Source organism: Gymnoscopelus microlampas (assembly GCF_963454915.1).
Source record: "Gymnoscopelus microlampas genome assembly, chromosome: 8".
Taxonomy (NCBI): Eukaryota; Metazoa; Chordata; class Actinopteri; order Myctophiformes; family Myctophidae; genus Gymnoscopelus; species Gymnoscopelus microlampas.
In genome coordinates this window covers 18,304,175-18,317,079 of record NC_139945.1, presented here as the reverse complement: position 1 = coordinate 18,317,079, position 12,905 = coordinate 18,304,175, and the positions used below count along the sequence as shown (strand labels likewise).

Below are 12,905 nucleotides of genomic sequence, written 5' to 3'. Positions count from 1 at the left end.
TTGTATATCTGCTATTTTTGAATAGCCAACGCTAAGTTGTTAAAATGATTGTGACGCTATGTTAACTAATTTAGCTGGGGACCCCCTGGTACCCCCCCAAGGACCACTGGTGGTCCCCGGACCACTGGTTGAAAACCACTGGCCTAGAACGGTCCTCCTCAGAGCACAGATCTCCGCCAATCTCTGCCAGGCCGGGTTGTCTACCCAGGGCCCGCAAACTATAGCCATAGCCATAGCTATAGTCATAGCCACTTGGAATGGGAAACAATCTTAACTTTTCAAAGAATGTTAATTAATCTTGAAAAATGTCAATGACAGTTGATAAAACCTAAAGTTTATATTATTATTAATACGTTAAACGTTTTATTATTTTATTATCATTCTTATTTGTTATTTATAATCATTATTCAAATAAAATAATACTAATAATGAAATACACTAATCCTATATTAAAATTGGCCTCATGTCATCATGACTCAGCCATAACCATATACTAAGGAGTTCCCAAAGCAGCTACGCCCAAATATGGAGTGTGTTGTCTAACCTCAATGTGTCATCATGGCATCGGGCACAAACAAATCACTCCGCTCCATATATGGCCAGAAAAGTGGCCATGCCCATATATGGCCATATACTAATGACATCAGGGATCTCGATTTATGCCCATAAAAGGGACAAGAACTGACAGATACAGAGATCTCCATATATAGCCAAATCAGTTGAATCAGTGGTGCAAAGTAGGTGTGGGGGCCGCATAGTGGCCTGAACTCTATAGCGATGAACCAGAGCTAATTACTTGATTGTATATTTTATTATATTTCAGTATATTATTCACCCGAGTATGAAAAACACAAGGAGGTATAATCTAGACTAGAGATGTATACATCCAGTATACGTAGGCCTACATCTCTAGTAAAAAACGAAAACGCTCCGTTACCATTGAAAAACATTGGCAGAATCCGCCACATATGGCAGAATTAAAGTTTGCTGTGACTGCACAGGTCTAGGCTTGACTTTTGACTTTTCAGGGGCCAGTTTCGAATTGCAGCCAGAGTAGGGATTTACACTCCTGTGTAGGGCGTTCGTGAAGTTCGGGCATTGACGTTTGTGAAGTATTCTGACAGGTACATGCGTGTCTTTGTGCTATAGTGTATCTTGTAGACCAGGCCCATTTCAAGTTGCTGTACTCTGTCCTCTACCCTGAGCCATCCGACCCTAGCAAAGTGAGCAGGGGTTAAATGAGTTGTACAGTAGATGTAAGGCCAAGATGTAGCCTTACCAGTTTGTTTTTGGATGTCTGGAGCCTTGTTCTTAAGGCCTTTGTGGTGTTATGGTACCGTGAGGTGCATGCATAGTCGAAGTAACCTTGGATGAGTGCTCCTGTTAGAGTCCTCAAAGTATTCTTTCTGACCAGAGAGGAGATCCTGTACAAAAATCTTGTTCTTTTGTTGACTTTTTTGATTACTCTAGTTGCCATTACATCACTGGAAAGATTTGCCTCTAAAATGGAACCCAGGTAGGTAATTTCCTCTTTTCTTGTTATAACATTGTCACACAGGAGAGATATCTGGTCTAACCCTAAATGTATGATGATAAAAAAAACTCATTGAAATACAGATTTACAAGGGGGTATAATCTGGACTAGAGAGAGGCTACTTAATAATAATGCGTTACTAAAATAATGATGTTGTCAAAAACACAAGGGGAGTGTAGTCTGGGATAGAGGTAGCGTAGCTCTGGTCCATAGTGTTAGAAGGAGTGCTCCTTAACGCTATGCGGCCATTTCCCGCATACCGTCAGTAGTGCAGGCTCTCGAATTTAGTAAAAAATAAAGGACACAATTTCGCTACTCACTAAAACAAATGTGTTGAAAACCTACTCTCCTTAGTGGAAAGCCTCCCACTTTCCGTGTAAAATACACTTTTTGGCCAGAAAAGAAAATATTCCACCGAACGGAAAAATCCTGGCCCTCAGGAATAAAAAAAATATTAAAAGGCAACTGCCAACATGTTTCGACCTCTAAAAAAAACATCCATTGACCAGAGCTGTGGGGGGGGGGGGGGGGTCACATAGCATTAAGGAGAACTCCCTCTAGCACTATGGACCAGAGCTAGGCTAGAGGGGTATATTCTAGACTAGCCCATTTTATACCCTGGGGTATAAACTGGACTTGCCCAGAATATATCCCGGGGTATAAAACAGGCTTTTAACCCTGGGTACGGTTTGGCCAGGGGTTTGGGCTGTTACACCAGGAGACAAAGACTCCTTCCGAGCCTGTCTGTTGAGTCTGTCAGTGAGTAGCTAATTTCGTGCACTGCTGGACTGATCAGCATGAAACTTTGCATGTACACTCCCAGTAGGCCAAAAAAGCTCCACCTCACATTTTTCAAATCGGACTCATGGTGGCGCTATAATAAGCCGCTTCATGTTTTGGCCTACAGTATAACTCCTGAAGCGTAGGTTGTGCAGTCATTCCTTGGATCATGACAATAAAGATTTTACTTTTCATTTTATTTTGTATATAAAAACAAAACAAAAAACTTTGCTTCTATTCCAACAGATTCTCACACAAAAAAACTCACAATCTATTCTACCCCACCTTTTAATCAAACATTGAAGGGTCTACTATACACAACACAGAGCTAAAAGCGTACCAAATCAAGTTCAAATGGTCTTGAGCCATGTAACAACGACCATCAAACTATATGTATATATATTAAACAATATTTCCTAGGTTGCGTGTAATTGGTTTCACAGATTTGTGGCCCGGGGCTCACAGCCCTGGGTAGGCCGCCCAGCCTGGGGAAGACCTGCACTCCGAAGACTGCCCTTTTGTAGTTTCCTCTACTTTTGCTGCATGGAGAGAATGGGAGACCCGTGTTACTGAACAAATACTCGATTAGATAGATTACTGAGAATATAGAGCTATTTAACACTTATTTTAACAAAAAAATGTATCACATTGACCACCTTTTAAACACATTTCTATAGAATGTTTATGTCCCGCCCCCCTATAAAATCTTTTTTGTCTTTTTCTTTTTAATGGAGTCCCGTTAGCTATAAATGCCAATCAGTTTTATTTTACAGGAAACACATGCAGAATCAAATAATGATCGCTAGTCGTGTCATATTTAAAAACAGACAGACTTTATGTTTTTACTGTATGGCCCTTGGATTCTTTGTTTTTCTTTTACTTATTTTCTTCCCAATACGCTTTGTTTGGCATTCTTGTCTGATGGTCCATCATCTCCAGTGTTTTGTTTAGTGTCTTTTACTGCATTAGCCCCTGGATTCTTTTAGTTTTTCTTGTACTTATTTTTTCTCCCAACAAGCTTTGTTTGGCATTCTTGCCTGATGGTCCATCATCTCCAGGGTCTTTCTACATATGTAGAATCAAATATAATTTTTGCTAGTCGTGTCATGGGATACTTAAAAACAGACAGACTTTCTGATGGTCCATCATCTCCAGTGTTTTTCGTCTCAGTGTTGCTGAAGTTCTGTAAGGATGTAAGCAGGTAGATGTTGCAGTAAGAGAGGCAGGGCAGGGCCAGGATGTTTATGTTTATTCAGCTTTCAGCATGATCACAGATGTTTAAAAACTTCAAATGTAAAAAATGAAATTGCCTATCTAACAAGGGAACCAGGAGACCTGGTACTGCCAGACCCCCAGTGGTTGAAATCTGAATGGCCGGACTTCGCATGACGTGTGTGCAGAGGAAAAGAGGGACAGACCGACCGACCGACCGACCGACCGACAAAGCCTAATGTAGGCCGACCCCCTGGGTCTGGCAAAAATCTAGTAACCCAAAACAAATCTAAAATCCACTATCATTTAAAAGTCTGCACATATATGGGATTGGTGATTTCTTGTATCTCTCAGTTCGGCAATGTAGAGTGTCCAGGTCGTCTCCATTCCTTGTTTGGCGACCAGAGATCTCCTTCCTGAGGCGGGGTAGCCAGTTTCTGAAGTTGGACTTAAACAGCTTCCTGGCAAAGTCCAGACACAGTTGAGTGCGCCTCTCTGCCAGGGTGCACAATGTGAGGCTGCGGAGAGCCTCTGTGTATCCCGAGTACCTAGTAGGATAAATCATTATGGGGCCTGGGGCTAATCAACTTTGTGGACCCCACTATGCACTACATGGACACACATATGCATACCATCAGAGCTTCAGGGCCATCTTCTCAAACACAACATCCCATAGCGCAGACAGTGACACAAACTCAAACCCAATAAAGCAGGTCTTGAAGTCATAAAATTGAATAGACAAACAAGCAAAGGCATAAAACACGATTACATGCAGGCTATGCGCATTTCTTCACATTCTCTGCCTCTGTGGGGCCGGCATCTTCACCCTGGTTTTCTGGTGTCCACAGAGTCAGGTTGTCTCTTAGTAACTGCATTATAAGAGTGCTGTCTTTGTAGGAATCCTGGTTCAAGTTGTCGAGCTCAGCGATTGCCTCATCAAAGGCCGACTTGGCCATGCTGGAGGCCTGGTCTGGTGAGTTGAGGATCTCGTAGTAAAACACAGAGAAGTTGAGTGCCAGACCCAGTCTGATTGGATGTGTTGGCTGCATGTCCTTCCTACTGATGCTGAAGGCTTCCTGGTACGCACTCTGAGAGTTCTCAACCGTACTCTTCTTTGAGTCTCCGGAGGCGACCTCTGCCAGGTATCTGTAGTAGTCTCCTTTCATTTTGAGGTAGAACACCTTGCTCTCTGCCTGACCGGCGTTGGCAATGAGGAAGTTGTCGAGCAGATGCAGTACGTCGTTACAGATGTGTTGTAGCTCCGTTTCTATCTTCTCTCGGTACTCTCGGACCATCTGCTGTTTCTTCTCACTGCCCTCGGTCTTCTGTTCGATGCTGGAGATCGCACGCCAGCCCGAACGCCGTGCACCCACCACATTCTTGTAGGCGACGGACAGCAGGTTGCGCTCCTCGTTGCTGAGCTCCTGACCTTGTTCTGTCACTGCCTTCATAGCGGCCACCATTTCGTCGTAGCGCTGGGCCTGGTCCGCCAACTTGGCCATATGAACCAGGTCGTCCTTATCCATCTCTGCTTTGTTTATTCTCTGAACGATGGGAGTATATCAGAGCAGTCCTCCTGCTCGCACTGTGCTTGGAATATCCAGGGCAGTATGAGTAATACCTCTTATAATTATGCTTCCTCCACTCTGTGCCCTATGAACTGCATTATAAGGACCAAATTCATCAACACTGTGACGTCACCACTATATCACTAAGGAAAAGTCGTGATATGCTCAACTTACATCAACGTCACCTTGATGACAACAGATAGTATAGATAGCTAAGCTATGTTTTGCTTTTGTTTTGAGGCAACCAGATAATCACCAGTTCACTTTCGTATCTAGGTGTCACCAAGTCACTGTGCTAAAAACTTTGTCTGAGATGTCTGGGAACAAACCTATCTTGTCGAACAAAAACAGTTTCTTCTGATAACGTTTTAGATGAGAATTAGACCAATACAACTGTTCAATATTGATTCATTTCAGCTTTACGCCTAGTTTACATTCAACTACTACTAGAGCCAAATGTTCTAAACTTTAATATGCAACGTGCATGATCCCTGATGGCATGAGAGAATATCTTGTTTCATTAAACATTTTGTAAGCTCTTTGGCATCTAGCGTTGCGATAGTTCAGGTAGGCACGGAAGGCAGGAGGTGTACATTGCTAGCTCACTCACTCCGGACTCCCCCTCCCTTCATTCGCTAACAAGTAATTCATACATACACCCACAAGTCAGTCTGTCTCTCCACGTTCAACCTCACTTCCTTCTCATTCGCTACAAGCAAACTCACACATGCCCTCATACCCACAGAGCAACTCAGGCGGTTCTTTTAAGCTGTCCACTATTCATTCTACGTGCTTAGCTGTCTCAGCTTGTTGTACAGCTGTCAACGTTCAAATTCCCTCCACCTCCCTGGCCTCCTTCCCCTGGCAGTTCATATGTTAATTGATGATTCTGTGGAATGTACTGTGATTCTATGGATTGTACTATGATATGTGGTATCTTAACTCATGTAATTGAAGGTTCAATGTTATGTTCATGTAATAACTGTATCTTATGCTCTGTGTCATGCTTGCGCTAATCTCTCAAGAACAGATTCAGAGCTGCGCTACTGAATCTGTCGGGAGCCCCGTTCAGAACGTGTGCGCGTTAGCTTACAAGTGGGCGTGCCTTCAGATCAGGAAGCGGGCCGCGCTTTACCCAATCAAATATAGTGGGCGGGAAACCTTTAGAAACACATTTGCCATCGATTGTCTGTTGCTCGTTGTCAATTGGATCCAGTCGCTGCTTATTTTAAGGAGTGTGCTGGACTCTGTATTTTATTTTCATACATTTCATTGTTGAGCCACTACACTAGGTGGTGCATGTATGTTGTGTAACTCTTTAGCCTCTGTCACTGTGGTCTAATTTGGGCCTAATTAAGGGGACATTAGGAACACCTGTATACATCAGTATGCCCAGAAAACTCAGTGTGCAAGTTGTGACTGCAGATAGCAGACGGTTTTGACATCCACTCACCATAGGATCATTGCTTGTAAGTTTGTGCATTCCTTTGTTGTGAGAATGATTATGTGTTGATATAAGCTGACTTAGGCTACAGTTCTGTGCTTTATTAGACATTGTAGTTTACACCTGATTGTATTTTGGCATTAGCTGGTGTTGCATCAGCCAGCTTTCTGTTCATTGGGGTTGGATTGTATGGGCTTGTCAATTCATGTCTTCATTCTTTTCTATTTCGTTGTTTAAGTTCATGTCTCATAATTGGACAGCTCTGTTTGATGTATGCAGTACAGAATACATTACCAAAATGTTTATTTCTCTTTTGTAGTTTTACTGTGTGTTTCCTGCTACACTGTTACCAAGTGGAGGAATAAATCCATCGCTCTGCGAGAAACAGTAAAAGGACTCCCAGTTGTCTGTCTGTCTAGTTGGAAAAGGGGGAACTTTTTGACGAGGGCGGAATAAGGAGAGAGATATCGTTACATTACGCACTGGGAGGCAAAGGAGCCATGACACATGCATTGAATTCAATGAGAGCCAGGTGGAAGCGTTTGAATAAACACTACATTTGTCAAATAATTGGTTAGGGAAATAAACGAAGACATAATACACTTTGTTCTCTGATCCCCTGTTTTTCGATGTGCTCACTGCACAATGTATTGTATTGAGATATCCAAAGAAGAGCACAGACCTTTATATATTTGTTATATTTGTCTAATTGAAGACTAACTGTAACTTTTTGATTGGTGATAGGTCTACTCCAAACCAGGCTCTCTGAGAATGAGACCTCAGTTATCACTGAGATTGCTGTAGCCTATTTATTACCTATGAAGGTTGAATAAATTATGTATAAAACTCAAATGTAAAAGAACAAGACCAGGAGACCTGGTTTTGCCAGACCCAGCACTACGTCACGGTGTATGCCCATGTATGGACGAAAGGGGGACAGACTTTTCTGGCTGGGACCTAAGGACAAAGGGGGCATGCCCATGTATGGAGAGCCTCATGTAAGCCAGACCCCTTGGGTCTGGCAACAAAAATGGAAAATGTAATATAGTTTGAGGATTGATAGATTGATAAATAGAATGGCGCGCATGCGACTGCAGACTATGTGGACTGTCTTTGCGTATTACAGCCCAGTCATAAACATAATGTGCCCTTTGGAGTAGATACCTCAGTAAAGTTATATATAATAGTGTGTGCACTGCAGGAACGAAAAACAAGGGAAGAGAAAACAGCTTCTGATATGCCTTATTTTAATCATTCAAAAATAATGTTTATTCATAATGCTTCTCCAGCTGGCTCTCATTGACTTCAAAGTCAATGAGAGTGCTGGGCTAACTAGATGAACAGGTTCTTCAATCGGTTTGACGTGAGAGAGGGCCCAGATGACGCGGCAGCAATATCAGCGGCAACTGTTGCACCAATAGCAGCAGCAGTCCCAGTCAACACGCACCCAGCAGCGGTCAGCAGCAACAGTTGGGTTGTGGCAGTAGCGGCGACAGCATCTGCAGGACCAGATGATGCCTTCTCAGCAGCAGTGGTCGAACCAAATGCCAGCTGGACCAGCAGTTGCCCCACAGCTGTGGCAGCAGGTCCTCTACCCCTGAACCTCCACCACCAACCAAGTGAGGTTGGTGGTGGAGGTTCACCCTGATCAACGTGAGGGAAACAGCGGGCCCAGACAACATCAACCCCTGGGTGCTGAGGGTGTGCACTGAGCAACATGTAGCCCTGCTCGGGGACCTCTTCAACCTCTTCCTGAGGCTGGGGAGGCTGCCCCAACTCTAGAAATCTTCCTGCATTGTCCCTGTACCCAAGAACTAGCACTCGCTGGCGTGCACGCCAGGGAGAGAGAGAGACAGAGAGACAGAGAGACATGCACCTCCAACATAAAAAATACAATATTTACAAAAATACATATTTAGTTCGAAAAGATATCAAACAAGGCAGTGCAGAATTAAGTTGATGTTATTGCATTGCCTATTTCTCACCTCATTGTTTGCAAGAAAACATATTTTTGTACTGTTTATAGTTATAGTTATACTGTGTAACTTTTTCAATTAAGCAATGTTTTATATAATCTTACTTCCACTAGTATATTTTTCTCATTAACAATTCAACATTAATGTGTTATTGACAACTTCTGTAAACGCTAAACACACATTTTATTGACTAGAGTCTGCCCACAACATTCGTGCTAAGGGCACCGGAAATGTACCGGAAATGTATTTATTTAGATTTTTTTAACATGAATAAATACAGTTTCTGACATGGTGTTGCATTCCAAAATATACAGCGGATCTGGCCGCTGTATATTTTATACTAGCTAGATGAACTGTGGATTAAAACTCCTAGGCTCCACAGCGGTGGACAGGTACTTTTACCCTGTATCACTTGAGTGCTAGTAGTTAGAACTACTAGGACAATTTTCATCTGCCTACAAGCCTACAATTAACACAGGAAATATACGGTATAATGACAACGTGTACCCTTATCAGGATATACATAAACAAGACAGGGTTTAAGAACTTAGGTTTCAGCCTGATACGACTGCAGATGACTGAAAGCGTTATGTTACAACAATTTAGGCTTATATAAAACGTGAAAAAAAAGAATGCATTGAGGTACTTCCTTGGAAACCAGCTCGTTGACCTTGTAGTTGTTAGAGTGTCCTCCCAGAGATTGGGAGGTCACAGTTGAGTGGCTGAGTCACATCAAAGGCTATAAAATGTGTATGTGTAAAATGCCTCCCTGCTTAACATTCAGCATCAAGGGTTGGATTGGGGAAAAGTCCCTGCGACATACTAGTGTCATGTCCAGCGGGTACTAGTACATCATGGGACATTTACTGCCTTAGTTTCTTCTTGCTGGATGGGGGCTGGGACTGTGCTTGAACCTTCCTCTTCCTGCTGCTCTCCTCAGGTTCCGCGTAGTGACTCTCTCTGTCCGCTTTCCTGGCTTCCTCCTCCAGCTCATCCCAGTCTTTACCTCTCTCCTCATCACTGCTCAGAGATTCAGACCCGGATGAGTCCTCTGTCGTCTCCGATTCGTAATCTTCACTGGACACTTCACTGTCCTCGTGGAACGTCTCATCGTCCTCTGACTCATCTGTTCCACTCCCCTCACTCTCTGGGTCCAAGAAGGACCAGCCACCTAGATCAAAGAAGCCCTCAGGATCATCAACGATGGTCTTCATTATCTTGGTCCAGTTCAGAGACTGGATTCCTTCAGTGTACTTGATGTCACAGGAGTTGAGCCACTCTTTGATAGGATCCAGAGAGTTGACAGGCACAGCGCTAATCATGGTGACCTTCTTGTTGTAATCCTTGTACACGATGACCACGTCAAAAGTCTTCAGGTTGAACTGCACACGCTCAAAGTGGACCAGCTCCAACTCGTCCAGGGTCACCACAAATGGCGGCCATTCAGTAACATTGACCAATGAACTAGACGTGGGCTGTAGGAGACTGGTACTCCTGTAGGTGGCGCCCTGGAAACCCAGGTCTCTGAAGGGGACCTCAAACTCCAGCTCTTCGTTGGTCAACATCCGAACCTTTTCAATGAAGTTATTGAAGACAGACTTGACCTTGTGCTTCATGTCGCGCTCCATTTGCTCAGCATACAGGGCATCGTGCTCGTCACGGTCGTGCATGTGTTGGTGCTTGGCCAGATCCGTGGTGATCTCGCCCACCTCTGTGTAGAATTGCACATCTGTGTGCCGCTTCTTGCCGAACATGATTCCATTGTTGAGGTGGAAGTGCAGCACGATGATCATCTCTCCGTCACAGGGCTGGAAGATAGCATGCTTGATGTTGTTATACAGGATGTCCACTTTGTCTCCACGCACCGATGTGAAACGGAAACCATTGGCGTGTGCCTCCAGTGAGCCCTGCATCCTCTTCTGGGCAATGTTGGGTCTGATGTAGAGGTCTTTGAGCTTGGGGTTGCTGCGGTTCAGGTTGATGACCAGGGAGTCCTGCATAACAATACCTTCCTTCTCCTCTTCTTCTGCCTCCCGCGTCTTGTAGCGCTTCTGCACCTCCTTTATGATGCGGAAGGCGTTCTGTAGGTTGGTGGAGGGGACCGACATGTTGCCAGGTGTATTCAGGTTGGACGCTCTGTACGTGACTTCTTTGACAAAGGTAGCATCAGGGTTAGGGAAGATGCTCCCCTCGCGGCGACCCAGGCTGTTGCCAGGAACATAGAAGTTTATCCTCAGGTAGGTGAAGTCTCCCTCTACTGACACACTGATGCTCTTGATGGTGGCGATGTGGAAAGGTGTGGCAATGCCAAATATGGGCATGATGACCGTCTCAAACTTCTTATCGATGAAGATCTTCATGTGCCTGACGTCCTTATCTCTGGGCATTTCAGACACATTATTGTAAGACACGTTGAACTTCCTGGCCTTCTGAATCAGCAGCTCTCCCTTCTGCTCCGTCAGACGACGTTTGGCTTTCTCGTTCACCTGAATAGACAACTCCTTCTGGTGGGTCCGCCTCTTCTCATCTTTTGACATCTCATTCATGGTTCCGTCAGCCAGCAGGGCGGCACTGCGCCGCGCTCTTTTGGCCAGCAGCTCTTCAGCATTTACATCTACGTGCATATCTTCTTCATTTTCCTCGTCATCATTCTTATGAAAGATTCCCACATTCTTGATCTTCTTCTTCACTTGCGTCAGTACCATGGCCATTTCGTCCCCATTGATCTTTACTGTATCACCAATAAAAAGGGCATATTTATTCCCAACTTTATCCATCAGGTCCTCAAATCCCAAACAGACGCTCAACACCATTCCTGTCTTTAGTCTGTGCTGGTTTTTACCAGTCAGCATCAAGGATAACTCCCTGAACTCTATCCCCATGGCAAAACCAAGTTTTTTTGTAAGTTTGGGCACGAGGACCGACTTCTCTCTCTTAACATACTCTAGGACAGCGTTATAAGCGTAGCAAATTTTCACCCCATCTTTGAGTTCTTTCAGGAGTTCTTCCTCTACCCGCAGCAGGAAATTGTAGTTGTCCTGCATCTCTTGTGTGGGGTCCACCATCAGCGTACGCACCAGGTTGGAACAGTAGGATTTGAAGCGGACACCCATAGCACACGTAATGGCTCCGAAGTGCATGTGGTTCTCATCACTGACAATGTTGAACTTCAGACTGTAGTTCCCTCCACTCTGGATGATAGGTGCATAACACATCTTCACCAAGGACGGGTCTGCACCACCCAAATACTTATTTTCCTCTATAGCCTTTTCCACATTCTCTGCCAGCTTACTGTGACATACTTCCTCGTCTTCATCAACAATCTCCATTACTCGCTCCTTGAAGAACTTAGAGTAGACTTCGCTAGTGATTGCTGCAGCTTTTTTCATCAGCGTCAGTTCTCCATCCTCCTTCACTGCCATGGTGTAGGCAACTACCGCACTGATGTCCACCTTGTGTAGTCCTTCTTCAGTGATTGTATCATTCCAGCTCTTCGCGAACTCCCCAGGGAACTTGTCCTTGCTGAAGACACCTACCGTATTCCCCTCCTTGCTGTCTCTGATGGCCTCAATCATCTGGTCATAGTTGGCCTTGTTGCTCCCATTCTTTTCTCTGGTGAGCAGAGTGATGGGTGGAGCGCCATTAACGTTCTCGTTGTCCTTATTGACAGCCACCTGCTTAAGGAACTCCACCTTCTTTTTACTGGCCAGGAAGATGATTTTGGCTTCACAGAAAACCATGATGGTGTCTGTCAACTCAAAGCCAAACAGCCATGTCTGTAGAGCTGTGGATTTGGCATACACAATCGTATCATCCACCACCCCGACAGAAACCACGATAGCATCCACTTTGTCAAAATCATCTCCTTTCTTCCAGTTGCTATACAGTCGCTTGATCCGGCGGTAGTATGCCTCCTTGTCAAGGTGGACAACCATCGCTTTTGCTTTTGATTTACTCTATCTGTAGATACTGCTCCCATTAGTGAAGGTTTTAAGCTAACCAGCCTCAACACTCAAGATAATAACTTTGACGTCACTATGATGTCAGCCATGCCCAAATATGAAGTTCTTATCAGACTTGCCGAAATACGCGTGCATGCCCAAATATGGAGTCCAAGTCTCTAAGAACATTTTAAAGTTTGAATGAAAGCTTATAGGTGAAAGTATGAATGTATTGTAGCCTTTCCATAAACTGGAAGCCCCCGATGTCAACGGCAAGTACAGTACGCCAGGAATGTTATGTTATGTATGTTGTTGGTTAAACAATTTTGTGGAGGTACAGGCAGTACTTCCTTGGCCTACTGGCAGCATGCACAATAAATGTGATGCTGATCAGTCCAGCAGTTTGTAAGATTAACAAGATGTGGATTAAAGGACATCACGTGGCTTCAT

The 12,905-nt window shown here is 44.3% G+C and overlaps 2 protein-coding genes across 2 annotated transcripts; both read right to left on the bottom strand.

Moving 5' to 3' along the window:
* Nucleotides 1-4,302: 4,302 nt before the first annotated feature.
* LOC311050025 (14-3-3 protein beta/alpha-1-like) lies at nucleotides 4,303-5,052 on the bottom strand (the record flags this gene model as incomplete). Its single annotated transcript, XM_084063992.1, has 1 exon — nucleotides 4,303-5,052. The coding sequence occupies one exon, from the start codon at nucleotides 5,050-5,052 to the stop codon at nucleotides 4,303-4,305; it is 750 nt and encodes a 249-aa protein (XP_083920118.1).
* Nucleotides 5,053-7,870: 2,818 nt separating this feature from the next.
* Nucleotides 7,871-12,449, bottom strand: LOC311050024 (FACT complex subunit SPT16-like; the record flags this gene model as incomplete). Its single annotated transcript, XM_084063991.1, has 3 exons — nucleotides 7,871-8,362; nucleotides 9,161-9,236; nucleotides 9,382-12,449. 3 exons carry the CDS (start codon nucleotides 12,447-12,449, stop codon nucleotides 7,871-7,873), a joined length of 3,636 nt encoding a protein of 1,211 aa, XP_083920117.1.
* Between the last annotated feature and the right edge of the window lie 456 nt (nucleotides 12,450-12,905).